Source organism: Episyrphus balteatus, chromosome 1 (genome assembly GCF_945859705.1).
Source record: "Episyrphus balteatus chromosome 1, idEpiBalt1.1, whole genome shotgun sequence".
In the NCBI taxonomy this organism is placed as follows: domain Eukaryota; kingdom Metazoa; phylum Arthropoda; class Insecta; order Diptera; family Syrphidae; genus Episyrphus; species Episyrphus balteatus.
The window spans coordinates 62,471,585-62,499,123 of record NC_079134.1 but is presented as its reverse complement, the minus strand read 5'-3'; the positions used below and the strand labels follow the sequence as shown (position 1 = coordinate 62,499,123).

Below are 27,539 nucleotides of genomic sequence, written 5' to 3'. Positions count from 1 at the left end.
CAAAAATAAAACAAAACAAATTAAACCTCGGCCGAGCTCGGGTTCGAAACACCCTGTGTCGAAATAATTTCCCAACGATGTTGATATAAAAGATTAAAAAAATGTTTGCTGCATTAAATTTATATGTTTTTTCCATGCCTTTAATTTATTTTATATGTTATGTGTTATTTTATGTTTACTATTGAATGTTATTTATTTATTAATTTTTAACTTATTTTTAACTAACTGTGATAATAACTTAGTAATAGTAATTAGTATGAGCATTGAGCATCTGTGATTTCTAGATATAAGTTACTAACCACTTGCCCTGTGATATTTTTAAATTTTTTTTATAATTGACTGATAGCTTAGGTACTAACTTACATACTGTGATATTTTTTTAATTTTTTTATCTTAATTAGTATAATTGATTTTAATAGTTTTATAAAAATAGTATAATCTGTGATAATTAGTTTAAGTTTAGATTAATTCTTTAGAATAATAAAAATCTGTGATATTTACTTTTAGTTAATTTATTCATACTTTGAGATTTTTACTTATTTATTTAATTTATTTGTTTTTTTTTTTCTATGGTACAAGTACACTGTATTTTTATTAATTATTTTCTGTTACCATTGTATTTAAGCATGATTTGTGTTAATTGTTTTTAAATTTTTTTTGTTAGCTTCTTTTGAACCTTAATTTATGTATCAAATACATGACCTTTAAATGTCAGGCTAGTTCTTATAATTAATTAAAATAAAACTTATAATCACTCACCGGTTTTTCTCTCCACTTCTGCAACGTAGATATGGGATAGTTTCTTGTCCTGGAATTATGATGTCTAAAGTTGAAATAAGTTAACCTTGAATTCTTGATCCCGTAATAAGTTGTCTGCAAATAGAAAAATTATTATAATTAAAGCTAATAGAAAGAAATAACAGCACTTACCTGAACAGTTATGTCTGCGTCAATTGAGATTTTTTTTTCTGAATGAAACTGCCAAGCCTAAATTAAGCCCGGCTTATAACATGGATTGCTCCCTACGGACGAAAATTTGTTCAACCAAGTTCAAAATGGTAGCTAAACTAGGGATGGGAAAAACCAGCCGGTTTGAACCGATTTCGGTTTTTTTGATTCGGTCAACCGGTTTTTTTTGGTTTTTTTGTTCTCCCGGTTTAAACCGGTTTTTGCAAAAAAACCGAGCAACCGAAAATAAACCGAGTGAAAAAAAACGTCGAACAAAAAAAGATCCGACGAGACAAAAAACTGAAAACCCTCAAAACTTTCATTTCCTCTCTCAACTAACTATAACATATAATCATAAATTTTCATTCATATTTAGCTTAAACAATTCCTCAAAACTCCTACTAAGAGTGAGTTAAGAACTCTTATAACAATAGTGCCTGGCTACACAGCGATTTTTCAATCGATTGAAAAATCACATGCAGTGGCTACACACTGTTGTGCCCAATCACGTTCCACTTTTACATTTTCTAGGAACAAACGTCAAAAAGAAGAAAAATTTAGAAATGGAACTGTACTGCCCTCCGAAAATTCAGTTCCCTTCGTGAGCATCTTCCCCCTTAGGCGATTCAAAAATCACCGTGTAGCCACGGTTTTTCCAAAAACCGGTTTTTTGGCCCGGTTCAAAACCGGCCTGTTTAATCGAGAGAAAAAAACCGGAAAAACCGAAAACCGGTTTTTGTACTAACAACCGCCATCCCTAAGCTAAACAATTTTTTTTTGGCACCCAAAACCATTCCGCATGGATTTGAGTTCTATTTGAGCAAAAATCATTTTTCACCGGGCAAGAATTTTTTTCTTCTACGTTTTACCGGGTAAGAATGTTCACCACGATGAGCATCCCCGAGTGTAGTATTAAGAACTTCCACCTGCAATCTACAACCACGTGCTCTATGAGTCCATGAGAAACCAGTTAATGTTATGCTGTAAATCCAATTAGAAAAATTATCCAATTAAACAAAAAAATAAACATTGAACTACTAATTCCATTGTTCTTACCTTTAGTACGGAAAAATCCTATAGAAATCTAATCCCCAGGCGACCTTTTTGTTTCGAAATAAAAAAGAATTATTCGGAAAAGTTCGAAACAAATCAACCCCTTGTTGCTGGTTAGTGGAGGGGAGAGGAGCGTGGATAAGGAAGAGTCGATAAGGCAGTGAAACTACCATACCGTGGCAGGAACATCTGGAAAGGAAAGAGGAACACAGTGAAAAAGGGTAAGAGTGTCTACTCCCGAGAACTTGGCCTGCTTGCTGTGCGCAGCTTCAGCTCGTCGGATGTGGGGGGGATCTTGTTCCCGGAAGTAAACTTCACCAGCAGCCAAAAACATAAATCAGGCCGGTGTACTAACAACTAAACTCAAAAGTTGACGCGGACGGACGTTCACCACCCCAAGGGCACTGCCGGTGTTATTGCAGTGTGGCCTTTTACCCACCCAACCATGAGAATCCTCGGCCATTTTGGGATTCTCCCAAATACGTTGTCGTTCCACGGGAAATCAGGTCCTTACCATCGTTGAAACTCAGCTACCGTCTGCACCCCTGAAAATTTCTTTAAAGGATCATGGTTTCACCCAAGTGAAACAGAAACAAAACAACTAAAAAGTTTCTCTTTTTTTCCAAAAAAAACATGGGCGTCTTTCAAGTTTTATTCTTTATGAAAATAAATTTTAGTTGGTAAGAAATAATTTGTAACATAGTTTAATTTAACAAAGAAAAATAAATTAACAAAAAAAATTAACACTACGAAAAAAATGCAAAACGCGACAAAAAAATGATTCCTTTGAGTCACAGAACAACAACAAAAAAAAACTAGGATACCCTTTGCGGTACCAACACTAACTTAACAACAACAAAAAAAAACGTCCCAGGATTCCCTACCCCTAGAGAGCTCTTTGGAGGTTGGTTTTTACCCCTAGGAAAAACAACAAAAAATTTCAGACAACGTGCCGACCTCTGAGGAATTATTTTCTATCACTTACAAAGATATAAATTTAATGAAATTAATAAATATAGATTTAAAAATAAAATAAATAATAATTAATTAGCTAAACTTTGACGCTTTAATAAGTAATATAGTTTTCAATAAATAACGGACAATCACTAACACCTAATTTCATTTTTTGTTTCTTTCTTTTTCTGTTCTTGTTTCAATTTCCACTTTGTTTTCTTTGGTCTTGTTGGAATTATAATCGTGGTTCTATCTTTTGAAATTTTACTCTTATTTCTTATTGTCTAGCACTCACTGATACTGTTTCTTTTCAGCTTCTTTTATAGGTGGCGGAGCCCCAGATTTTTGGGCGGTTGGGGCCCTGTGCCTTTGAGGTTTTTGCTTGTTCCCGCTGAACTGACAGTTGCGAAACCAATCTAATATTGCCCGTAGTCTTGGGTTCGCCAGAAGATAATTAGGCTTCAATAATTCCACGTCGAAATTCCGTGAGCCAGGAATATTTAAAAAAACAGCATCAAAAATAATTTTATTTTATTTTATTTTTATGGTGCGGCGGCCCAGTCCTTGTATTATAATCTGGGACCGCCGAAAGTCAACCTAAAAATTATATTCTTTTTGTCACACCTTTCAATAAAAAAATTAGAAGTTCTAACAAACTCACCACTTTTATTCTTTTTTTTTTTGTAAGTTGTAAGGTTCACCACACAAAAGTATAAAAAAATGTTGTAAAGTTTTTACTTTATTAAAGGGTTCTAAAAAAAAATATGGCAACAAAAATTTAATATTGTCTAAACACTTGGTTTTATGTTTAAATTTACCGAGAGGAACTTTTAACACAGTTTAATTTTCCGTTTTATTTTAAACAAATAAATTTTATTTTAAACAATATGTCGGTCTACTGATTTTCTTTTTTTTTTTTTCTTCGAAAGTTAACTTTGGCAGCAATAGCTCAACCGATCTGTTTCTTGAATAACTTTAGAATGACAAGATTTCGGTGAGAAGTCAAAAGCCCCATTTTAAATGAGGAAAAGAAAGAAGAATAACTTTGACATTTGCTGGAGAAACTCCAAAAATTCGTATCGCATGATCACCATAACTGGATAAACATCACCCGATTCATAAACAAAAAATACCAAGACTGGAAACTTTCGTAAGTCTTTCCCCCCAAAACCCTTTTGTGTACAGTGTTGTCTGTGAATATATGTGAAAGCCACCACGTTGGTAAATGACGTTAACACGCACACATTTATAGATTCACGACATTCACCACAAATCGGACACGAACACAACGATAAGTTCACGACATTCACCACACCTCGCAGCTTGTAGGCAAACGTCAGTTGACCGCCGAGTTTCCAGTCTTGGTATATTTGGTTTATGACCCGATTCACACCTCTACTTAATCACTTCCGTGTATGTACAAGGGTATTCACATTCCTCAACACATGTATTGGTTAAGCTGGCTTTTGACAATCTAACTCTCCAATTCAACGAGGTGCTCTCACGAATCACGATATGGATTTTCTGAACTGACCATAATGCAGATTTACACAGGACATGAAGACGGATGAAAACTTGGACATCTTTAAAAGATTTGCATGGTGAAACAAAACTTTAGGAAATCCACGTTTAAACAAATCTAACATATAACCTTAACACTGGTTGATTTCGGAACAAAAAAGACCATCTACACCATTACGAACGATACAAAATATAAAATAGACGTGAAATATAGCATTAGGCTTCGTGTAAACGTGGTACTAGTCATAAAAACATGAAATAAAAAAAACATTTCTAAACTTTTCTCTGTTTTGAATGTGAAAATATTATGTTTGTTTCCTATTTTCCTTACTATGCGTTTTTACCTAACATTTTCCTTAATTTAATAACTTTAGAATACTTCTCTAATCATATCAACTCATTAATAATCTTCTATCTCACGTTTATACATTTTCACCCAGTAACTGACATACGCTGGAGAGTCTTAGCCACAGACTATAATTTGACTCAAACGAAGAAGATGACAGCCACAGATAAACAACAACAAACGATCGAAAAACACGTAGAATGGCGGAACGACTGGGTAAGTACAAAAATTTAATATTTTAATTTTCATAATTACTTTTATATCCATATCTGTTTTTATTGTTCTAAAATGTTAATGAATACTTATATTAAGTTTTTCTTATATTTTCAGATTGCCCGCATCGGACAAAAGGCCCAAATATTCATTAGCATTCAAGTGAGTACTCTGCCTATGTATTTGCAAACATTTGTTTACATTATTTTTTTTTCTTTTTCCCTACAGACTCAAATTCATTATTGGATGAGCCAAGCAGAACAGCCCCATAACAGACACCCGCAACACCCTATAAAATCATCAGAGAAGGAGATTTTTTTTTTGTTTGTGTTTGTCCTTTAAATATATATTAATTTTGTTGCGTGTAGTTGAAGAATTTAATCATTCATTATTTTTTTTTTGATAATTTTGCTTTATTAGTTTTTTTAAATTTTGGTTTAAAAAGTGTTGTTGGAAAGTTTCTCTGTGTCGACGGGGTCCCATAAATTGTTTTTTTTTAGTGCATTTTTCCAGCTACCTCCAAAGAGCTCTATAGGGGTAGGGTGAATTTTTGCCTTTTTTCTTTTTATTTCGTTCAGTTTTTTTTGTGGTGTTGAAGGGCTCTAAAGGGTGGTAAAATTTTTTTTTGATAAATTTTTCGACATTTTTGAGAAAAGTTTCAAGTCGCTGGCTAAAATGTATACTATAGTTTTTTTGTATGTTCATACCTTTTGTTAAATCTTTTGTTTTTTTTTTTTTGTTTAATTTCTTGCTTAAATTAATTATTATGAATCCTAATTTTAAATTGGAAGAAATAACATCAAATTTAAGATACATTTGCCTTATAAATTATATTGTTACCTAAATAAACTTCAAACCGCCTAAAAGTTGAAATGATTTTGTTTCTTTTTTCCGAAAGTGTGAACATGTGTATTTGAAGACAATTTTCAGGGGTGCCACGGTAGCGGAGTTTCAGTGAAGATGGTATGATCTGAAACCGATCATCCACCTTCTTGCAGGAATCCAAACATGGCCGCGGATTTCCATGGTTGGGAGGGTATAGGCCACACTGCACCAACATCCGCAGTGCCCTTGAGATGATGATAGTCCGTCTGCAGTCACATCTTTAAAAAACGGTTTTTTTTCGATTTTTGTTCTCGGCCTGATCTATGTTTTTGTTTGCAGGTGAGGTTAAGTTTCGGGGGCAAGATCCCCCCCATCCGGCGAGCTTATGCCGTGCATCGCAAGCAGGCCACGTCCTCCGGAACCTGACATTCCTTCCTTTCCTTTCCAAACACTTCCTTTTCCGATTTCCTACCTCATCCTATTTCCTACCTTACCAACCTACCTAAACCTCCTCCGCTCCTCTTGCCTCGCAACACGATTAGCGTTTCAGAATTTGCTGTTGTTCTTGTTGGCTCTGTAACTAATTGTTTTAAAGCATTGTCGTTTATAATTTCACAAATTTTATTTTTATCATTTGAGTTTTGAAGAAAATCTATATTTATATCACCAGTAATAACTATATTATCTGCAAAGCTTATTGTTTAATTTTTTGGAGGTGGGTTTGTAATATTGTCTTCATTGACTTCGCCATCTTGAGTTCTTTTTCTCAAAAGTGGGATTGTAATGTTATCTTCGGTTATTTCGCCGTCTTCAATCGTTTGCATTATTTCAGAGGATGTTGCCATAAAAGATGATGACTGTTGTTCTGAGGCTTCTGATGATGGACTTGTAATGTCGTCTTCTGTTTGGACTGGTAATGGCGCTAGTCGGTGAATTGGTCTTCGGAGGATCCTCGTAGCAGTCTGGATTTCAGCTATTTTACCACGCCATCTGCCCCAGGAAAGGTTTGCATGACTCTTCCTAATGGCCATTTCATGACAGGGCAATTGTCTTCTTTGATGATGACCAATGTTCCAGGACGCAAGTTTTCATGTTTGCGCTGCCATTTGTGCCTTTGTTGAAGCTCAATGAGCTTCGTTGGCGCTAACAATCAATTACAAGAAATGATTGAACACATACATACACAAGCGTCTAAAGAAAAAATCCAAAACACCTATTTAGCAACGGTTGCTCTTTTCAAATCAGCTATCCGTTTTTTTCTATCTTTTTTCGTTGCCTAGATATTCACTATTGTTTTGACGAAAACAAGAAATGTTGGCATTTACGTCAAATTTTTCATGCAATGTAAGAACATTTTGAGAATTGTTTTGACGTACGTTATGTTTTGTTTTGACGTACGTGTATATGAATAAAAGAAACTTCTGATTTTCTTGGTGTATACGGCAAACTCATTTTGGACAAAAATTTAAATATTTTGAAAACTAAACGAATTGCAGATGTCCAATAACATGTATATGTATAAAAGACACATTTTAATTATATATCATACTAAAATATCAAAAAATACCAGCTGTTAGTTCTTTCGCAATTATCTTCCGAACATTTAAATGCGATTTCCCAAAAATGTAAAAATGGCGTATACGGCACTTCAATACTAGGGCGACGATATGTCAGAAATAATATCGACAATACATATCAACGAAGACCACTTCCTGCATCTGGTAAAAAACCAAACGTCTTTAATAAACTCAACCGCAAATATAATCCGCCTCAACGAAGGGCGGATTGAAAAGCACGATAGTTGATCAACTCAATGAAACAAACAATAAAGAAGTTCAATTGACATTAACAAAACTGGTGCTTTCCCATTGTTTCCAAATGCTGTTAGGTGCAACAAGTCTTCAAAAAACACAAATACTACTCTTGGACCTATTAACAGATGTTCACGATGGAAAAATAAGAGCCAACTTAATACGTCCTAGCCAACTAGAACAAGAAATAGCGAACATCAAATCTAACCTCCCATCAACACTCCAACTTCCAGAAACAAGCTAAAATTTAGGCTTACTCTACAAGTTAATAACTGCTGAAGGACGAATCATAGGGTCACATATAATCTTCAGATTATCACTACCGCTGATCACATCCGAGCACTACCAATTATACAAGATGATACCAGTTCCTGTAGTAATGAATACATCATTCATTGGAATAATACCTTCAATCGACTACATGATGATAAACCTGCATAGAACACAATACTATACAAAGAGTGAGTCAGAACTTAATTCATGTACCAAAATTGTTGAAAATTAAATTATGTGCCAACAAAAGCACCCAATTTCTCAAAAGGGATCCAATATCAGCCGATGTGAATTCAACTTAATGAATCAAATTTTTGATCATTCTTCGTGCCAACTCGCAGCTTTTACCGATGAACAGTATTGGTATTGGAGGCAATTGCACCAATCGAATCACTGGGTATATTCATTGCGAACTCCAATTTTAGTCAACATCGTGTGTCAAGAAAACCTCACCCAAATTCACCTTAACAATTCGGGCATCATAACAATCCCAGCTGGCTGTTCCTTAAAACAAGACCATCTTACTATTCAGGGACATGATGTCTACACCAGTCTCACACGAGTATCCTATATCCCAACAACCAACTTAACAGAAATAATAAACACGAACAAAAATCCAGCTCAACCCATACACTATGTAACATCGTTTGAAGGGAACTCAAATGAACTACAATTATTGCAAAGAGATATCGAGAAACAATAGTTCCAGGCAAGGAGTATGTTTATATTCCATACACAAAACACAACTGACCTAGTGCAATCACAAAACACAAAACACTGCAAATTACACAATTATTTTTAAGCACACTAAACTCATTTTACTGACACTGCACTTTCATGTCATTCACCTTTTATTATTATTAAATGTATATTTTGCACACTTGCACTTTAGGTATTACACAATTACACTGCGCTTGGTTAAATGACACACTTTAAAATTTTATATTTTATTGCTGAATTTCATTTTTATAGGTTTAATCGAATTACTGTTAGTATATAAGGAATTTTAATTTTATAATAAAGAGACTTGAATTCTCAACGTCAAAAAGGTATTATCGATTTATTACGACTTCCCCCCACCAGAGGTAAGGGGTCAAAAACAAATCAGTAATAATACTTCTTGTGAGACACAAGAGCAATTGAAACATAACTTGGAGATATTCTGGTACATGCACCAGAGTTATCTCTTGCCATCAGGGTGAATCGCTCTGACTGGCATTACGAGTTATCGTACACATACCTTAACAGTAGTTGCTAGCCGCATACAGTAATCTATACTAAATGTGCTGACTAGGGTTCCCAACCGTAATATAATATAGGTATAGTATTGTACTATATTTGAGCTTTATAAATAGTATATAGTACATATACTGTTAAAGAAATATATAGTACGCAAAAATACTATATTTTAATGAGGTGAACAAAATCAATAACAAAAATATTTCTTATGTTGATTGAACTTTATCGCTTTATATTTTCCATGTATCTGAACTCTCCTAAGCCTAGCCCATGGTATAAAAAAAGAAGGTATGATCATTAGAAAAAACTCAGTATCGAGAACTGTCAAAACTTATGGCTACTTAAGGTTTTGACAGCCCAGCCCATTGAAATTGTTGTTGTAAACAAATTTGTCTTGGAAATTGTTGTTGCTTTTGACTTTGCCAAATGCAAACGTCAAAACCTTATTACCCCATTTTGTAAGATGGCGGCTCTAATAATCATACCTTGTCTTTTTATACCATGAGCCTAGCCTACTAAAGCCGTGTGTCGATTAAGTTAGTATTTGGGTTAAAGTTTTTATCTTCGTTAAATTTAAGCCTTCTCTACAGGAGAATACATGTAAACCTGTTTTATTCACCATGCTAGTGTCAAAATTTAACCAAGGTTAAAATTGTAACCTAAATTTTAACGCAATTAAAACACCTCCCAAATTTTTTTTAAGATATCACAGTTCACATAAAAAGGTAATATCTTCCGAGCTTATGCTTTGACAATTTGGCGACCAATGTCAGTTTGAATAAAAGTGACAGCTACCGTTATTCACCATGTTATTGTTTTAACTTACCGATGAAACGCACATAACTAATTTTTTAACAATTATTGACCCTTTTTCTACAGGAAACACAAGGAAAATTTGTTACTTTCCAATTTATAATTTTTTCAAATGACATTTTATAATCAAAAACAAAAACAAATTTCCTGTTACTCCGATTGATATATAAAAATTAAACGCCGACCTGACAAACAAATTTTGACAATGTTTGTAATTACCATTATTATGTGTACTGTGATCAGATATTCCATTTCTGCTAAAATTGAAATTGAAATATTGAATGTGAAAAACATTATGATAATTTTTTGTCTACAAAAAACTTTTGAATAATGCAATAAGTGCAAAAAGTACAGGTTTTACAAACATTAATATGCAACAACTTAAGCAAAAATTCCTTGACTTCTTTATGTTCTTATAAATACTATATTTGCTTGGAAAGTAGGGGAGAGTGGGGCACATTTGAACACTTTTTGCTTTCGCCACTGCTTGAACGAAATATGTTCGTTTTCTTGATCTGTAAAGTTTACTAACATTGAACAGTAACATTGGACTTCGATTTCAAAGAACATTTGGTTAGTTTAACAAATAATTTATATTGAATTTTGATGTTTTAAAAATATAGGCTCTTCTGTTCAAAAGTGCCCCATGTATGGGGCTGTTTTGAACATAGAAGGGGCACTTTTGATTTTTGAACAGCAGTATTAGTTTCGTTGTAATGAATAAATAATAATACTTAACTTTTTATTATAGTCCGGTCAAATTAGACTAAAATAAGGGGGTCAGGTTACATTAATTCCCAGCAAGCTGAAAATTGGTAGGATTGTTGGAAATACCATCATAAATTAAATCTAAAAAGTCCTCATCGATCCGAGGTGTGGAAAAAAATTTACGGGGGGTCAAAGGTCAAAAAAATGGGTTTTTCACGATTTTAAGCAAAACGGTAAGTCTTATCAAAAAATTTTCAATGCAAGAATTGTAGACCAGATTATTATATATAAAAAAGGTCATGACACTTTTTTTCCTAAGACCCACCGTTTCTTAGGTATAACGATTCAAAAAGTTGAAGTTGAGTTGTAATCGTCCTAATCAGGCCTATTCTGAAAAAAAACTCCTAACTGAAAAGTTCCTGAAATTTCATTATTTTTTTAGCTTGAATTTCGTTCTTCAATGGTTAAGAATATGGGGAAAGCAAAAAAAAATGGAAATTTTCGCCATTTTTCAAAATGGGGGCCCTTCTCCCGAAACCATTTCCTTGGGAATTTTTGTTTAGAATATGTCTGAATATATACAGGGTGTGCAATAGAGAATGGACAACCCTAAATTGGCTGATAGCTAGACTTATGACTGTTCTAAAAACAGATAGAAAAATGTTCTATCGCAACCAGTTCATAAAATATTGGCTTTTTTTCGTTCAGTGTATTTTAAATTTTATCATCTTATGTTTTTGTTCACTACAACCACGAATGAATGAATTTTATTTATTTCTTTTTTTTATAATTTTCTACAATAATTGTATGAGTACATAAACGCTTTAAAAACTGCAAAGCTATTGCACATTTTCGTAAAAAAAATTTTGAAATCTGTTTTTTGATGCAAAATGTAAAAAAAGTATTTTATGAAAAATTTTAAACACCTGTGGTATAAAATAAATCTATAGAAACCTAAGTGGCCAACTTTCTTAAAAATATTCCCCTTAGACCAGAATATTTTTAAGAAAGTTGGCCACTTAGGTTTCCATAGATTTATTTTATACCACAGGTGTTTAAAATTTTTCATAAAATACTTTTTTTACATTTTGCATCAAAACACAGATTTCAAAATTTTTTTTACGAAAATGTGCAATAGCTTTGCAGTTTTTAAAGCGTTAATGTACTCATACAATTATTGTAGAAAATTATAAAAAAAAGAAATAAATAAAATTCATTCATTCGTGGTTGTAGTGAACGAAAACATAAGATGATAAAATTTAAAATACACTGAACGAAAAAAAGCCAATATTTTATGAACTGGTTGCGATAGAACATTTTTCTATCTGTTTTTAGAACAGTCATAAGTCTAGCTATCAGCCATTCTCTATTGCACACCCTGTATATATTCAGACATATTCTAAACAAAAATTCCCAAGGAAATGGTTTCGGGAGAAGGGCCCCCATTTTGAAAAATGGCGAAAATTTCCATTTTTTTTTGCTTTCCCCATATTCTTAACCATTGAAGAACGAAATTCAAGCTAAAAAAATAATGAAATTTCAGGAACTTTTCAGTTAGGAGTTTTTTTTCAGAATAGGCCTGATTAGGACGATTACAACTCAACTTCAACTTTTTGAATCGTTATACCTAAGAAACGGTGGGTCTTAGGAAAAAAAGTGTCATGACCTTTTTTATATATAATAATCTGGTCTACAATTCTTGCATTGAAAATTTTTTGATAAGACTTACCGTTTTGCTTAAAATCGTGAAAAACCCATTTTTTTGACCTTTGACCCCCCGTAAATTTTTTTCCACACCTCGGATCGATGAGGACTTTTTAGATTTAATTTATGATGGTGTTTCCAACAATCCTACCAATTTTCAGCTTGCTGGGAATTAATGTAACCTCGGATGTCTAAATTGACCGGACTATTAGTTTTTTAATAAGAACATACAAAAGCTCCAAATTGATTATTAGGTATATCATATTCAATTAACCAACAAATAATAAAAACCTTTAAATGTCTGATACAAACTGCTCGGGCGGTTTTGAACATGTTCAAAAGTGCCCCATCATACTTGTTCAAAGCTGCCCCAACTGTGTCAACGACACACAATGTTGAATAAATATTTAACATTAATATGTTTATTCAAAAATTCACTGTCATTTAGTTTAAAATTCATTAACCATTACCAAAAATTAAATTGCGTTTTAAAATCACGTACCAATTTTTTTTTTTAAACTCTTACAACTGAAATAATGCAAAACCACTATAAAAATCACCTTCCACATATAAATCTGAAAGCCAGCCGAGATAACGATGGAAAGTCATTGACATTTATGGATATCGTGTTGACGGGGTCAAATATCAAATTACTTCTAAAAAAGATTGATATACTAAAATTTTATATGCAGTGTTCAAATGTGCCCCGTGCTCAAAAGTGCCCCACTTTCCCCTACTATATTTTTTTACGGTTTTTCCTCAAAATACTATCTATAATCGGCACCAAAAATGTTGGGAACCCTAGTGCTGACTGACTCAAATTGTAATTCACAATTACCTATAATAAACTAATACTCCACCAGTGTGTCTTGAGTTTGAATCACAAACAATCATATTATCCAGTCAAATAAGGGTTTAACCTCGGAATGAATGTTAGTAGAAATTTTTTTTGCTCAATATCTTCTATTTGCCATTCTATAATATATCTCAAAAGTCTAGAAAAATCTCATGTCCGCTTGTCGCGATTTCAAGGTCAAATCGCGAAATGGAGATTTTCAAAATTAGCAAAAATAGGCTATGGTATTATATACACATATGATACATGATTTCAATGTATTTTTTAATGCTGATTCCAAAAAATCTAAAATCAAGACAATCTGACAAAAGTTATACCTGTTTTTCATCTGTCAACTCATATTATTATAATAGTTGCAAATAGAGCGGGCGGCCACTGCAGAAACGCTCAACTCATTGAGCTAAAGAAAATTTCAAATGGGAAGTGAAAGAGGGCTATTAGTAGTTACGAAAACCACAGGTCTTCCCATTCGCATCCTGGCACGATTGGCGTCGTAAAGTGCATTGTGCATCTCATAGAGTTAAAAGACAATATTGGTGTCAAATTAAAGGTGATATTGTCAGCTATCAAAATTCAGAGGTCTTCCGGGCGAAAGTCTGGCAGTTTTGTCATGCAGCCCGTTTTAAGGTTAGAAGCGATGAAAGTGCGTTTTTTCATAAAGTCTTGTTTTTTGGTATTTTGTTTTATGAGTTAAGGAGTTTTTTCACTATAAAATAAAAATAAGAGTTATTAGCATTTAAATATAAAACGATGTTTTGGAAAAACCTTGATAGATTATTAACAATGACCCAAAGTATATGCAAAACTACGAATAATTCACGAAAAAGTCTCAAATAAAACGCTGCGCCCCTTACAACTTACCGAATTAAAAGGCGAATTTAATTTCAAATTAAAGCTAATAATGCCCTTTTTTGAAAACCAGAGGTCTTCCAAGCCAAAAATTGGAAGTTGGGTCACGCAGCTTGTTTTAAGGTTAGGAGCGTTTTTCACTTAAAACGTTCACCCAGGTTTGGTGGTGAAATGTCAAGATGTGGCTTGGAAGACCTCCGGTTTTCAAAAAAAGACATTATTAGCTTTAATTTGACATTAAATTCGCCTTTTAATTCGGTAAGTTGTAAGGGGCGCAGCGTATTATTTGAGACTTTTTCGTGAATTATTCGTAGTTTTGCATATACTTTGGGTCATTGTTAATAATCTATCAAGCTTTTTCCAAAACATCGTTTTATATTTAAATGCTAATAACTCTTATTTTTATTTTATAGTGAAAAAACTCCTTAACTCATAAACCAAAATACCAAAAAACAAGACTTTATGAAAAAACTCACTTTCATCGCTTCTAACCTTAAAACGGGCTGCATGACAAAACTGCCAGACTTTCGCCCGGAAGACCTCTGAATTTTGATAGCTGACAATATCACCTTTAATTTGACACCAATATTGTCTTTTAACTCTATGAGATGCACAATGCACTTTACCACGCCAATCGTGCCAGGATGCGAACGGGAAGACCTGTGGTTTTCGTAACTACTAATAGCCCTCTTCCACTTCCCATTTGAAATTTTCTTTAGCTCGATGAGTTGAGCGTTTCTGCAGTGGCCGCCGATAAACCCTTAAAAGTTATGGTAGATGAACCAAATTTTGCATGAAGATTTTAGAATCCATCATTATTAAATATCAAAACAATCCATTACAAAAAATATATATACCTACGAAATAATGGTATTATTTGATGGAGGGGCAAATTTTAGGATATGCACTAAAGAAGATTCTTGTTCATCTTAGGAATAAGTGCCAATAGGCTAATTTTTTCATTTTAATCTTTGTTTGGATATTCTTTAACTACCCTCAAAAATCTAAAAAAATCTCATTTCCGCAAGTCCTAATTTTCCAGGTTAAACTAAAGTTAGGTGAAGATTTAAAAAAATAATAAGAAAACTTTAGATTCTTATATGTATACCAACATAACCCATATGATTTCAAGGTATTTTTTAACGCCGATTCAAACAAAATCCATAAACAAATCAATCTGACAATCCCTGAAAAGCAATGCACCTCATTCATGTTGATCTAACACAAATATCTGAAGTGTAGTTTTTCAATTTTTTTAAAATCTGCATCTTATCTTCAAGCCAGGAAAATTAGGACTTGCGGACATGAGATTTTTTTAGATTTTTGACATAAGTTATAGAATATCCAAACAAACATAGAAACAAAAAATATAACCTATTAGCACTTATTCCTAAGATGAACAAGTATCTTCTTTAGTGCATATCCAAAAATTTGCCCCTCCATCAAAAAATACCATTATTTCGTATTTATATCTATATACTTTTTGTAATGGATTGTTTTGATTTTTAATAATGATGGATTCTTAAATCTTCATGCAAAATTTGGTTCATCTACCATAACTTTTAAGGGTTTTTCGGCAGTAAGTTTGCAACTATTATAATAATATGAGTTGACAGATGAAAAACAGGTATAACTTTTTCCAGAGACGTCAGATTTTCTTGATTTTAGATTTTTTGGAATCAGCATTAAAAAATACATTGAAATCATGTATCATATGTGTATATAATACCATAGCCTATTTTTGCTAATTTTGAAAATCTCCATTTCGCGATTTGACCTTGAAATCGCGACAAGTGGACATGAGGTTTTTCTAGACTTTTGAGATATGTTATAGAATGGCAAAAGGAAGATATTGAGCAAAAAAAATTTCTACTTACATTCATTCCGAGATTTACCCCTTTTTTCTCCTTATTTTACTGTATTATATTATAATTTTGCAATGAATATTCAGATTTATCTATATCACAGGTTATACAAGTCTCTGACAGTACAATTATATCGGGTTTATTTCTCGACACTAACACTTCAATTTCGGCAAGATTTTTTAAAACACTTTGTGAATTTAGATATATGCAATTTATTGCTTTTTTTGGTTGCTAAAAGAATTTTCTTTTTTCGTTTTCGATTTTTCGCTGATACAATACACAGCTATGGCTAAAAGTGTTATGGTTTATGTCCAAATTTAAACTAGTAGAACGATGGTTAAAACCCAAACACTTGTAGCATCTTTTTACATATAACGATTCAAGCACTCTTAATTTACCCAACTATATACGTAATCTGCCTTCTTGCATAATTTTCTTGAAAGCTTCGAATTTCACTTCAATAATGGCACAGTAAATGTTTATGTTTCTGCCCTTGCTTTGATAAATTACTTTAAAAATAACATCTTCGAATTGTAAATATTCATTTTTTACTTCAATTTGCTTAATTAATTCTTCTGCTGTAAATATTTTAGGTAAACCAAATATTTTTACTTTAAAATCACGCACTTTTGGAATTTCAACTTGGTAATTATCACCCATTTCTTTTTCTAAATCACTTTTAAGCTTTTGAACCGATTGATTATCATCACATACCACCACCACTGCCCCATTATTTCGATTTTTGACTTGCGACACTTGATTGCCTTTTGGATCAATTTTATTCATCATTGCAATTCTTGTAGTGTTTGCATCTTGATTACCCGTTTTTGGTTTAAGAACTATAAAAGGATCATGATTTTGTATTTCTTTTAATTTTTCGGCATAACGCCCTAATTTTTTATTTTCACTAGCAACATGTTGCTCACATTTGTTTACATTTTTAATAGAATGTTTCACTTCTTCTTTTTTGACACTTTGATTTTTTTAGCTCATCATTTATCTCTCTTACACTTTCTTTTACTACTTTCAAACTTTCATTTAATGATATTAGTGCATTTTTACAATCAATACATATTACACATATTAAACTCTTTGTTTCAACTTTATTCAATACGTGTTTGTCACCAACACAGCTTGCATGAAAAAAACGACCACATGACCCGCTGCATTGAATTGTTGCTAACTTTCGAGTAGTTTTTTTTTTTGCAAAATTTGCAATCGCGATCCATGTTTATTTCAAATTAACAACGCTGCCCTTTAAGTGCCTGGTTGCAGTGCCGGATTAACCATGTCATGGGCCCCTAGGCACAGTAATTTTTGGGCCCTTTTCCGATGGTTTTTCAATATCATAAGCTCTTTTTAAGTTAAGTTAGAAATTTGTGTAGGTAACTTACTAAAGACTAATCGGCTATAATCTGTGTCCTATCATGTCATTTTATAAACGTAAACTAAAAGTTTTGTAATAACTATAATAAATATTGCAGCGATATTTCAACATTAAAGCAACTTGATGCTTCACAGATAACTTCGATTAACGATAAGTTATTAGAAAATATTAATATGATGATTTTTCACGAGTCGGTTTTAGCCACGGCTAAAGTAGTATGGGGATTATCACTTTAGTCGCGTGCGGCTTACCTTCACACGACTCGACTGACGCCGAAAAGCTTCGCCGCACGGCGAAAATCGACTCGTGATAAGTCGGCATTACGGTTTCATTATAAAACTGGAGAGAGAAATCATACCAAAAAGTTTTAATTTTGATACTATTATTATAGCCCAGGCAAATTAGTCAAAATATGGGCATGAAATCAGATTTTTTCACGTTACAATATTTTTTTCATGCGAAACACAGGTTGTCCTTATCATAAAAGTTAATTTGTTTGGATGATAGGAGGTCGGGAGCAGCCGCCATCTTGGAAAAGAGATTGGTATCGTTTTTATTGAATAGCTACATTGTTGTTCAAATAAACAAAAAATGACATAGGTAAGATTTATTAACAATAAAGTTATCTAAAAAATGATATACAAACCAATTCCGTGATTTGATTAAATCTAATATCAATTTGAGTAACTTCTCTGCGTGCACAGTCTCACATTTTCTGACGTATCTGATTGCAACATGAAGATTTTGAATGGCACCACCTCGTTACTAAACTGTGGTTCGATGTCGTTGGAATTATATTCGAATACACAAGTAATATTAATATTTTTTTTTTTAAGAAGAGATTTACAGTTTAAATATTAAGGTTGGAGCACATGGGAAGAAGTATTTTTTTTTAATTTGTTATATGAATATGATGAATTTTGATTTTGTAAAAAGAACTTTTTTATTAAAACGTGATATATTTTGAGCTGACTGTATTCCCATTTTCTGGGTTGATTTTTCCGTTTTCCCTAATCAAAAATCCCGAAAAAAAATCCCTCAATCCGGCATCGCTGGGTTGGGCCCTTCAGGATGGGATGGGAGTCATAATTCATTATAAACACATGCATACATATTATATTGAAGGTGGTAGTTTACTCGTGAGTAGAAATCTAGTTCAACAACTACACATTCCTATCTCCGCGAGTAGAAGATTGTGTTATTTATAGTAGGTACTAGATCTACTCATGACTAACCACCTCCAATGGAACGGGGCTAATGTTTTTATGATTTGCAAAAGTTTTTTTATTCTTCTTTTTTTTTTTGTTGTTCTTTTTTCTTATTTTTTCAAATACAATGTAATGCTGTTTTTTATTGAAGATACTTTTCCAAGAAATTTTGTTTGTTCGTTGTCAGGGTGAGGGGCCCCTAGCTGAAGTGGGGCCCCTAGGCAGCTGCCTAGTTTGCCTTGAGGCTAATCCGGCACTGCCTGGTTGTGTTATTGTTTTGCTCTGCTTTCTTTTATTTATTTTAATGTAAAAAAAATTTTTGATTTTAAATAAATCCGTGCTATCTTATTAATCTAACTTCTAGATATCTAATTGTTACCAAGTTTTTATTAAAATAATCATCATCATAAAAATTTTATAATTCTCTCTCAACGGATATTTTTTATTCAACATATTTCTTGTCTCCCCTCCCGGTGAGTACAATTTTAGTGTATTTTCTGCCGTTCTTCAATACAGAGACTATACAAACGGCACCTTCTTGTTTCTTTTTTGTTTACAACTACTTTGATACGATCATCTGTGGAAAGCTGCTTTACTCTACCGACGTTTCATCACATAACGAATTTCACCTTTACCAAATACACAAACCAATTTAACTTTTGTTATTTCAACTTCACCACATCAACGAATAACACAACCAACTTGTAAACGTACAGTCTGGATCAAAAATACCTGTACAGAAACATAAAAAAAAAAAATTTCAAGAAATTATTTTTATAATCCAAAAACATAAACTTTCAATATGGAAATTTTGAGAGCAGATATTAATTGCTTGGAAATAAAAATTGATAAACTTATTGACGCGGTTGCTTATATTAAAGAGCACCTATCGCTTTATCTACAACTAAGGATATTCCACCCAAATCCAAAAATGACAACATTAGGAAAACTGGGTCATTATCATCTCCGAAGATGAAATTTTTTAAAAAGAGCAAATGGCGCTCTCACACCTTTACATAAACAGACAAAGAAACTAACATCACCTTCAGAATCGCCCATTAAAACATCAACTTATGCTATTAATCCACCATCAAAATCTTCAGCTATTGCAACATCAACAACACCAAAATCATCAACATCAACAACACCAACATCATCAACATCAACAACTTCATCGTCATGTTCGTCATCTCCCTTCAAGCAAGAAAACGGAGTCCAGAAAAGACAGTCCGACCTCCGACCGAGAAAAGCGGGGTTGCACTCACACACTTGCAACTTTTTGTGTATGAACACAAAGTCGAACGAGAATCGTGGTGGAAAGTGAGAAATGGAAAAAAAAGTGAAACAGACATAGCCAACAAGAACAAAAGCGTCATTTTGTTATGTTTCGTTGAAGTGTATAGTCGCGTCGCGTCGTGTCTCGTGTCGTTGTTATTATAATATTAGTATAATTATAAACAATATCAAATTATAAACAATATGGAAACAAAAAAAGGTATGTTGTATATATCGCTCAAAGTGTTTGGGTTAAAATGTTGTTTCTTCTTGTGTTGTAGATGTAATCTCTAATGAAGAAGAATCTAGAAGGTGAAACATGCGATTGGGTATCTAAAAAAACACCAACAACAGCAGCAGCATCAAATGAAATAAAATGAAAAAAAATGTATTGTATTTTATATTGTATTTATTGTGAAAATTTCGTTTGCCAAAATAAAATAAAAAATAAAACAGTTTCAATGAAAAAAAAAAATAAATCTTGTTCTTTTTTTGGTCGCAAATGCGAAATGTCATCCCTTTCTTATTCCTCTTTCTGGTAGGTTTTCGCTGCTCCGGCTCAGGTCCGCCTTCGGCTCCGTTTTCTCGGAATGGAGATTTTCACCACACCAATACATATGCAATCGACTTCGCGGTGATTATAATTTCCATACTAATTTGAGCCGCCTTCGGACCAGTTTCTGATCCGAAGTCGGACTCAGCTCCGCCTCAGGCGGAGCGGATTCGGACCGAGGTCGGACCTGTTTGCTTGAAGGGCTATAAGACTCTCAAGCATAAACAAAAAATACCAAGACTGGAAACTTTCGTACGTCTTTCCCCCCAAAACCCTTTTGTGTACAGTGTTGTCTGTGAATATATGTGAAAGCCACCACGTTGGTAAATGACGTTAACACGCACACATTTATAGATTCACGACCACACCACCACACATCGGACACGAACACAACGATAAGTTCACGAAATTCACCACACCTCGCAGCTTGTAGGCAAACGTCAGTTGACCGCCGAGTTTCCAGTCTTGGTATTTTTTGTTTATGATCACCACTATGAAGAGCTTTTAAAAAAGCTCTTTTCAATTAAAAATTTTAAAATGCTTTTATTTCTCTTTGGAATTTTGATTATTTATTCTCTGATTCTCTTTTACGTGGTCTTTGAGAGTGAGTATCATGCATGGTATAAAAAGAGAAGGTATGATCATTAGAAAGAACTCAGTATCGAGAACTGTCAAAACTTATGGCTACTTAAGGTTTTGACAGCCCAGCCCATTGAAATTGTTGTTGTAAACAAATTTATCTTGGAAATTGTTGTTGCTTTTGACTTTGCCACATGCCAAACGTCAAAACCTTATTACCCCATTTTGTAAGATGGCGGCTCTAATGATCATACCTTGTCTTTTTATACCATGAGTATCATGTGTTTTCACGGCTCTGCCTGAGACAGAGCGAGAAGATCTTTTTGTATGGATAGAAAAGAAAAAAAATTATGGGCATATCGGTCTTGACTCTTGAGTTGGAATCGTTATTTTTCTGTATCTCTGAAATTTGTTCTTGTATTCTTGTTGTGTTTTTGCATTGCAAAATCGCGCTTTAACTGTTTCTTTTTTAAGGCGGGATTTTTGGAAGAAAAATAGAGCTTTGTGTGTGCAGATGGATTGTGGACGTATTTAAAAATAAAAACCTGAGCAATAAATGCATTTTTTTCTCTAATATTTTTTTCATAAGCTAGGTTCAGGTTGAGATGAGGAATAAAAATATGAGGTGATCTGTGGTGTTGCAATATTGTTTGTCAATTAAAAAAATGGAAAGGCAAACAGAAAATCGTCGTATTTGAAGTATAAGAGCACAAAAGAAAATAGTACTCAGATACGATTACAACTCAAGCCCGTTGTGCACATATGTGTTTTTTTTTCTGTCCATAGAAGTAGACCTTGTAGCTCGAGTATCGAGTCTTCCTGGCGCACGTTTTTTGTTTCTTTCTATCAAAAGAATATACGGTTGACGCTGGTCAGTCTGCCTCAACGAGAACGATTCATTAAAAAAACAACACAAAAAACTTACTCAGTAGTTCAGTACCTACTCACAAAAGATCTATTAGAAGAGAAAGAAAGAATAAGGAATATGTACTAGTATCTACATACATATTTGGATTGGTTTTTTGTTTTTGTTTGTTTGTTTTTTTTTTGCAATTTAGTTTTGTTTTTGTTTCCTTGGATGGCGCGATTGAGTAATTGTGTGTAGGTATGCAAAAGGATTGTGAATGCATTTTAAGAAAGAAGGTAGGTACATAGTACTACCTACCTGATCAATGAATGAAATTTTGTTCTTTAATATTTTTTCATAGGATAGGTTATAGCCTTTTCACACCAAGCCAAAAACGCGGTTTTTGTGAAAAAACCCAAAAACCTATATCAAAAACACAAGTTTTTCCATACATTTTTCATAAACCACAAGTTTTCGTAAAACACAAGTTTTTGATTAAACTCGCCAAAAACCTGAAAATGAAAACATTCAACTCCGAACGAAATAACCAAACAAACCTTTTGAAGAATTCAGCACAAATTCAGCAGACAAAAAAAAACTGACAGCAGACAAAAAAAAAAAAAAAGAACTGACAGGCAAAAATAACAGTTGTTTTACAGTTGCAGTTTGTTGATTTTTGTATCTGGTAAGAAATATTTTTTTATTCATTAACAAAATATTCTTTATAATTAATCAAATTTCTTTTCTTTTTAATTATAGAAAATGGCTGAGCAGAAAAAAAAAACATAAAAAAAAGATGTGGGGAACTGATGACGAAGAGTTCCTGTTGGAACTTTGGGCTGCCTCTGAGCCACAGCTCAGAGGCAGCCGAAAAAACGGACATATATACAAGGAAATGTCCAAGGAATTTGAGGGGCGGCCAATGTCTTATTCTGCGGAGGAAATAAAAATGAAACTCCATAATTTAACGACCAAATACAAGTAGGAACAAATTCATTATTTTCTTGATATATCTATGTACATACAAAATTGTTTGTTATAGGCTATTGATTATGTAGTTTAGAAAGGAACTAAGACGTTCACGAGTTTTTATTGCAGGAATCGTTCAATGGGTTATAAAAGAACATAAAACCGCGGAGTGCTATTAAATGAGAGGGTGGAAACTGAAGATAGGGGTGCAAAAGCCCCCTTTTTGGTTTTTTCAATATACCTCGTAAACCAAGCAAAATTTTGATATATTGTCTATACATTTTTTTGTAGAGAATTAAATTTCCAATTGGAATAATGTTTTCTAAAAATTGAAAAAAAATTTCCATACCAAAATAGTCGAAACAATCATAAAAAAAATATCAAAAAAATCGATTTTTTGAGATTTTTTGCTTTTTTAGTTGTACATTTTTTTTGGGTTGAGATAGACATAAACATTGTTCTAAAGAAAAAAATAAGATTAAATTTCCTTCAAAATGCTGTACTCACTAAATTTTTTCATTGAAAATTGACCGAAATATGGCCATTTTAATCTATCTTTTTTTCGTATTTTTAGTTTTACTTAAGTAAAACAGAAACATTTGAGGGAAAGTACGATTACTTAAGCACTAAGAACTGATAATGAGATTTTGTAGAGGGGTTAAATACAATCATTGTTTACTATTTGAGAGAGGGTCAATGTCCCCCCGTTTTGGAGGGAGGGGCAATTTTCTAAAAAAAATACTTAAAATTAAAAAAAATTATTAAAAAACAACGGCAACACTTACAGTTTTGATTGATACTTTTTTCAAAAGCTAGAATTATAAAATTTATATTAACTTTAAAATGAAGTTATTTTAATCAATTCTTTTTGAAATACCCGATTTCAAAGTCAAAACTTGTAAAAAAAATGTTTAAAAAGCACATTGAGTACAATTTTCACAAAGACTGTGGACTTCAATACGACAAAGTAAACTGCCTTAATTGATTTCTTATCAAATCATGAAAATCATAATGTTCCTATGCCTTCTACTTTTTGAGAAAATTGAAAAATAGACAAAATACTTTCTTTATCGGAATCACTCGTTTATTTCAAAAAGAATTGATTAAAATAACTTAATTTTAAAATTAATATTAAGATTATAATTCTAGCTTTTGAAAAAAGTATCAATCAAAACTGTAAGTGTTGCCGTTGTTTTTTAATAATTTTTTTTAATTTTAAGTATTTTTTTTAGAAAATTGCCCCTCCCTCCAAAACGGGGGGACATTGACCCTCCCTCCCATAGTAAACAATGATTGTATTTAACCCTTCTACAAAGTCTCATTATCAGTTCTTGGTGCTTAAGTAATCGTACTTTCCCCTCAAATGTTTCTGTTTTACTTAAGTAAAACTAAAAATGCGAAAAACGATATATTAAAATGGCCATACTTTGGTCAATTTCAATGAAAAAATTTAGTGAGTACAGCATTTTGAAGGAAATTTAATCTTCTTTTTTTCTTTAGAACAATGCTTATGTCTATCTCAACCCAAAAAAAATGTACAACTAAAAAAGCAAAAAATCTCAAAAAATCGATTTTTTTGATATTTTTTTTATGATTGTTTCGACTATTTTGGTATGGAAATTTTTTTTGATATTTTTAAAAAACATTATTCCAATTTGAAATTTAATTCTCTACTAAAAGTTGTGTAGACAATATATCAAAATTTTGCTTGGTTTACGAGGTATATTGAAAAAACCAAAAAGGGGGCTTTTGCACCCCTATCTTCAGTTTCCACCCTCTCATTTAATAGCACTCCGCGGTTTTATCTTCTTTTATAACCCATTGAACGATTCCTGCAATAAAAACCCGTGAACGTCTTAGTTCCTTATTACCCTGTTTTTTTCGACATAATCAATAGCCTATTAATCTTTAATTTCCAGGAAGGAAAAACAAATCATTGGTCCATCCGGAGGTTCCCCATCCGAATGGGCTTTATACAATAAAGTACACAGCATTCTTGGAGGACACCGGATACACAATTTAGAGTTTGTTGTGGAAGACAGTCGTCCTTCAGGTAAAATTATAATTTTAACAAAATTCATGTATGTAAATACATTACACACTCTATTTTATATTCTTTCAGAGTCCATTTCCAATTCAAGTGGGTCTACGGCTGCAGTTTCATCATTATCACGGTGATAGAGGACCATGAGTATTCAGAATGCTCCAACAAAGAAAACCCATTATCTCCATCGCCTGATGAGGGTGCATCCACATCTAAAGCAAAAAAAAGAAAAATATGTGGTGAAAAACTAAAGGCTATTGATGAAGAGCTTCTAAAACACAGTAAAGAGGAATCACAAAAATCATTAAGAATTGAAGAAGAAAAACTTGCATGCTTTAAAGAGTTTGTTGCTGATGCAAAAAAGTTCAATGCATCTGTACTTGACATTTTACGAAAAAATAAATAATTATAGTAACTAAAAATAATGGTTTCATAATCTTTGATTGTGTTAGTTTGAATTGAATGTGGTTTTCAGGATTTGTTTTCAGGATTTAAATAAAGGTATAACTACATTGGCTCAAAAAGTACAAAAGTGAAAATTTTCAAATGCATTTTTGTGTAGTTTTTCGGGCTGGAAAATTAAAACTAATGATGTAGAAAGCTTATTTTTTGGTCTAAAAAACAATTTGTATACTCTTTTTCACAAAACAATTGCGCTAGCGAGAAAAAAAATATTTTCACTTTTGTACTTTTTCAAAAAGTGGTGTATGTAGTTAAGCCTTAAGAATTAAGAAAGACATTGTGGAAGTGAGTGAAGATATACCTACACATGTTTGAGGCGAAAAATAACTATGAGTATTGTTACCTAAATGCATGGTGATAGCGTTTCGTATAATTGAAGGCGTTGGTAGAAAGTCATCTCTTTGGGTAATATTTTCAGGTTGTTCTCTCTCTAGAGTATTATTTGCATTTTGCAACCACTGAATATTTATGTCGTCATTAAAAACGTTCAAGAAATTGTGTAAAACACAAGCTGTTTTGATTATCAATGTACTGTTGTCGATGCGGTTATCGAGACCTTTTCCTAATCTTCTAAACCTTGCTTTAAGATGACCAAAAGAATTTTCAACTACTCTTCGGCATTTCGAAAGAACATAGTTAAAATTTTTTTCTGCTTCTGTTGCTGTGGTATTAAAAGGATACGGCTTCATTAAATATTCAGATAACCTGAATGCTGAATCTCCGAGAAGTAAAACAGGAATATCTACACCGCAAAGATTCTTCGACATTTCTTTAAGAATTGGTTGTTGGTGCTGTTCTTTAACATATGAATTTTCAAAAATTTGAGAATCATTGCAGCGGCCCGGACTTCCAACGTTTATGTAAAGGAATCTATAGCTATAATGAGATCTATTAAAAAAAATCATAACCATTGTGTACAATCATTCTAACCGATAATCAACTATAGCCAATAAAACCATCGAGTACCATCCTTTATAATTATAATAATCGACAGCATCTTGTGAAGGGGGTTGAATCTCTATATGACAACCATCTGGAAAAACAATAGTGTTAATAAATAATTGAGTAGGTACATATAAAACATGTTTTTCTTTACCTATAGCTCCAAAACATTGGGGGAAACCAAGCTTTTGAAAGCCATCTACATTTTCTTTTATAATGTCTGAAGTGAGTGGATAAGCACATAGATATTTAGGGTGAAGGACACGCCAGGCTTCTTTACAAAAAGTTTTTAAGATAATATAAACTGTCGATATGCCTACACCAAAAAGAGCCGAAATGGTTCTATACTCCGCAGATGAGCCAAGAGTATAGATAGCTATGGCTACTCTTTTTCTCAGTGGAATAGACTTCCTGTAACGTGTGTCGTGCTTCTCTAAGTTTCTGACTTCATTGCATAGAACTTCGAAGGTATCCCGAGACATTCTAAAGTGTTGCTTAAAATGTTCATTATTGTTTTGCATAACTTCTTCTTCCCAGAATGTGCTGGTACGTATCTGCATAATATATTTATGTTTATCAATATTTGTTTCGTATTTTTTAATTACAAAAAGCTAACCTTTGTCCAAATGGTCCTCTGGGAGTTGAGTTTTTCTATTTCATCAAAAATCTCTTTTCTCATCTTTACCAATTTAGCTATCTGGATGCTTCGAAGTCGTTTTTTTCTTGTATTTGGTGTCTCAAAGAGGAAGAAGCTTTGTAAAACTTTTATATATTACTCTGTTTTTTGTTTATGAATTAAAATTATATTTAAATTGTCAGAGTTCATTTTATTTGATCAATTTTGTGAGCTTAAGAGTAATAATTTTATCAAAATTGAAATTTAAAAAAATAATTTTTATTTGTTCAATTCGGAATCTATCTTAAGACTAACATTTGTATTTAATTTTATTGTTCGTTATACTTCGGTTTTCAACGTGTGATATGCAAGCTTGCATTAACAATGTGCAAGATTGCATTCACATGTTGAAATAAAATATTTCTTAGAATAATTATTATAAATTGTGTGAATGGAAAATAAAATGCAAAATTCTAGGAATAATTGATATTTGTAACATTAATATGTAGTTCGTTGCAAAGTGCAATGAACTTGTTTATTAAATGATATTTTTATTGGAGGCATGTGTAACACCCCCACCGTCAGATTGAGGCTCCGACGAAATTTTTACTTTTGATTTATTTTGCATTTTGTGTTTTATTAAAAGACTAATTACAATACAAAAAAACAATATCATGAA

The 27,539-nt window shown here is 32.7% G+C and overlaps 1 protein-coding gene and 2 long non-coding RNA genes across 4 annotated transcripts; 1 reads left to right on the top strand and 2 right to left on the bottom strand.

Moving 5' to 3' along the window:
• Positions 1–581: 581 nt before the first annotated feature.
• On the bottom strand, positions 582–4,853 carry LOC129907146 (uncharacterized). The gene is made up of 3 exons (XR_008770979.1): positions 3,617–4,853; positions 931–3,552; positions 582–873 (listed from the first exon to the last, which is right to left on the bottom strand). It is a non-coding gene; the product is annotated as an uncharacterized LOC129907146 (long non-coding RNA).
• Positions 4,854–4,951: 98 nt separating this feature from the next.
• LOC129907143 (uncharacterized) lies at positions 4,952–5,402 on the top strand. Its single transcript, XR_008770977.1, has 3 exons — positions 4,952–5,038; positions 5,153–5,197; positions 5,264–5,402. It is a non-coding gene; the product is annotated as an uncharacterized LOC129907143 (long non-coding RNA).
• A 19,432-nt stretch (positions 5,403–24,834) lies between these two features.
• Positions 24,835–27,044, bottom strand: LOC129907133 (uncharacterized). Of its 2 annotated transcripts, none has more exons than XM_055983204.1 (5): positions 26,861–27,044; positions 26,399–26,798; positions 26,233–26,335; positions 25,646–26,178; positions 24,835–25,052 (listed from the first exon to the last, which is right to left on the bottom strand). In XM_055983204.1, exons 1-5 carry the CDS (start codon positions 26,921–26,923, stop codon positions 24,943–24,945), a joined length of 1,209 nt encoding a protein of 402 aa, XP_055839179.1. In that variant the 5' UTR covers positions 26,924–27,044; the 3' UTR covers positions 24,835–24,942. The 2 variants fall into 2 exon arrangements, with proteins under 2 accessions (XP_055839179.1, XP_055839180.1); XM_055983205.1 differs by having other exon boundaries at positions 26,008–26,178.
• Positions 27,045–27,539: the final 495 nt, after the last annotated feature.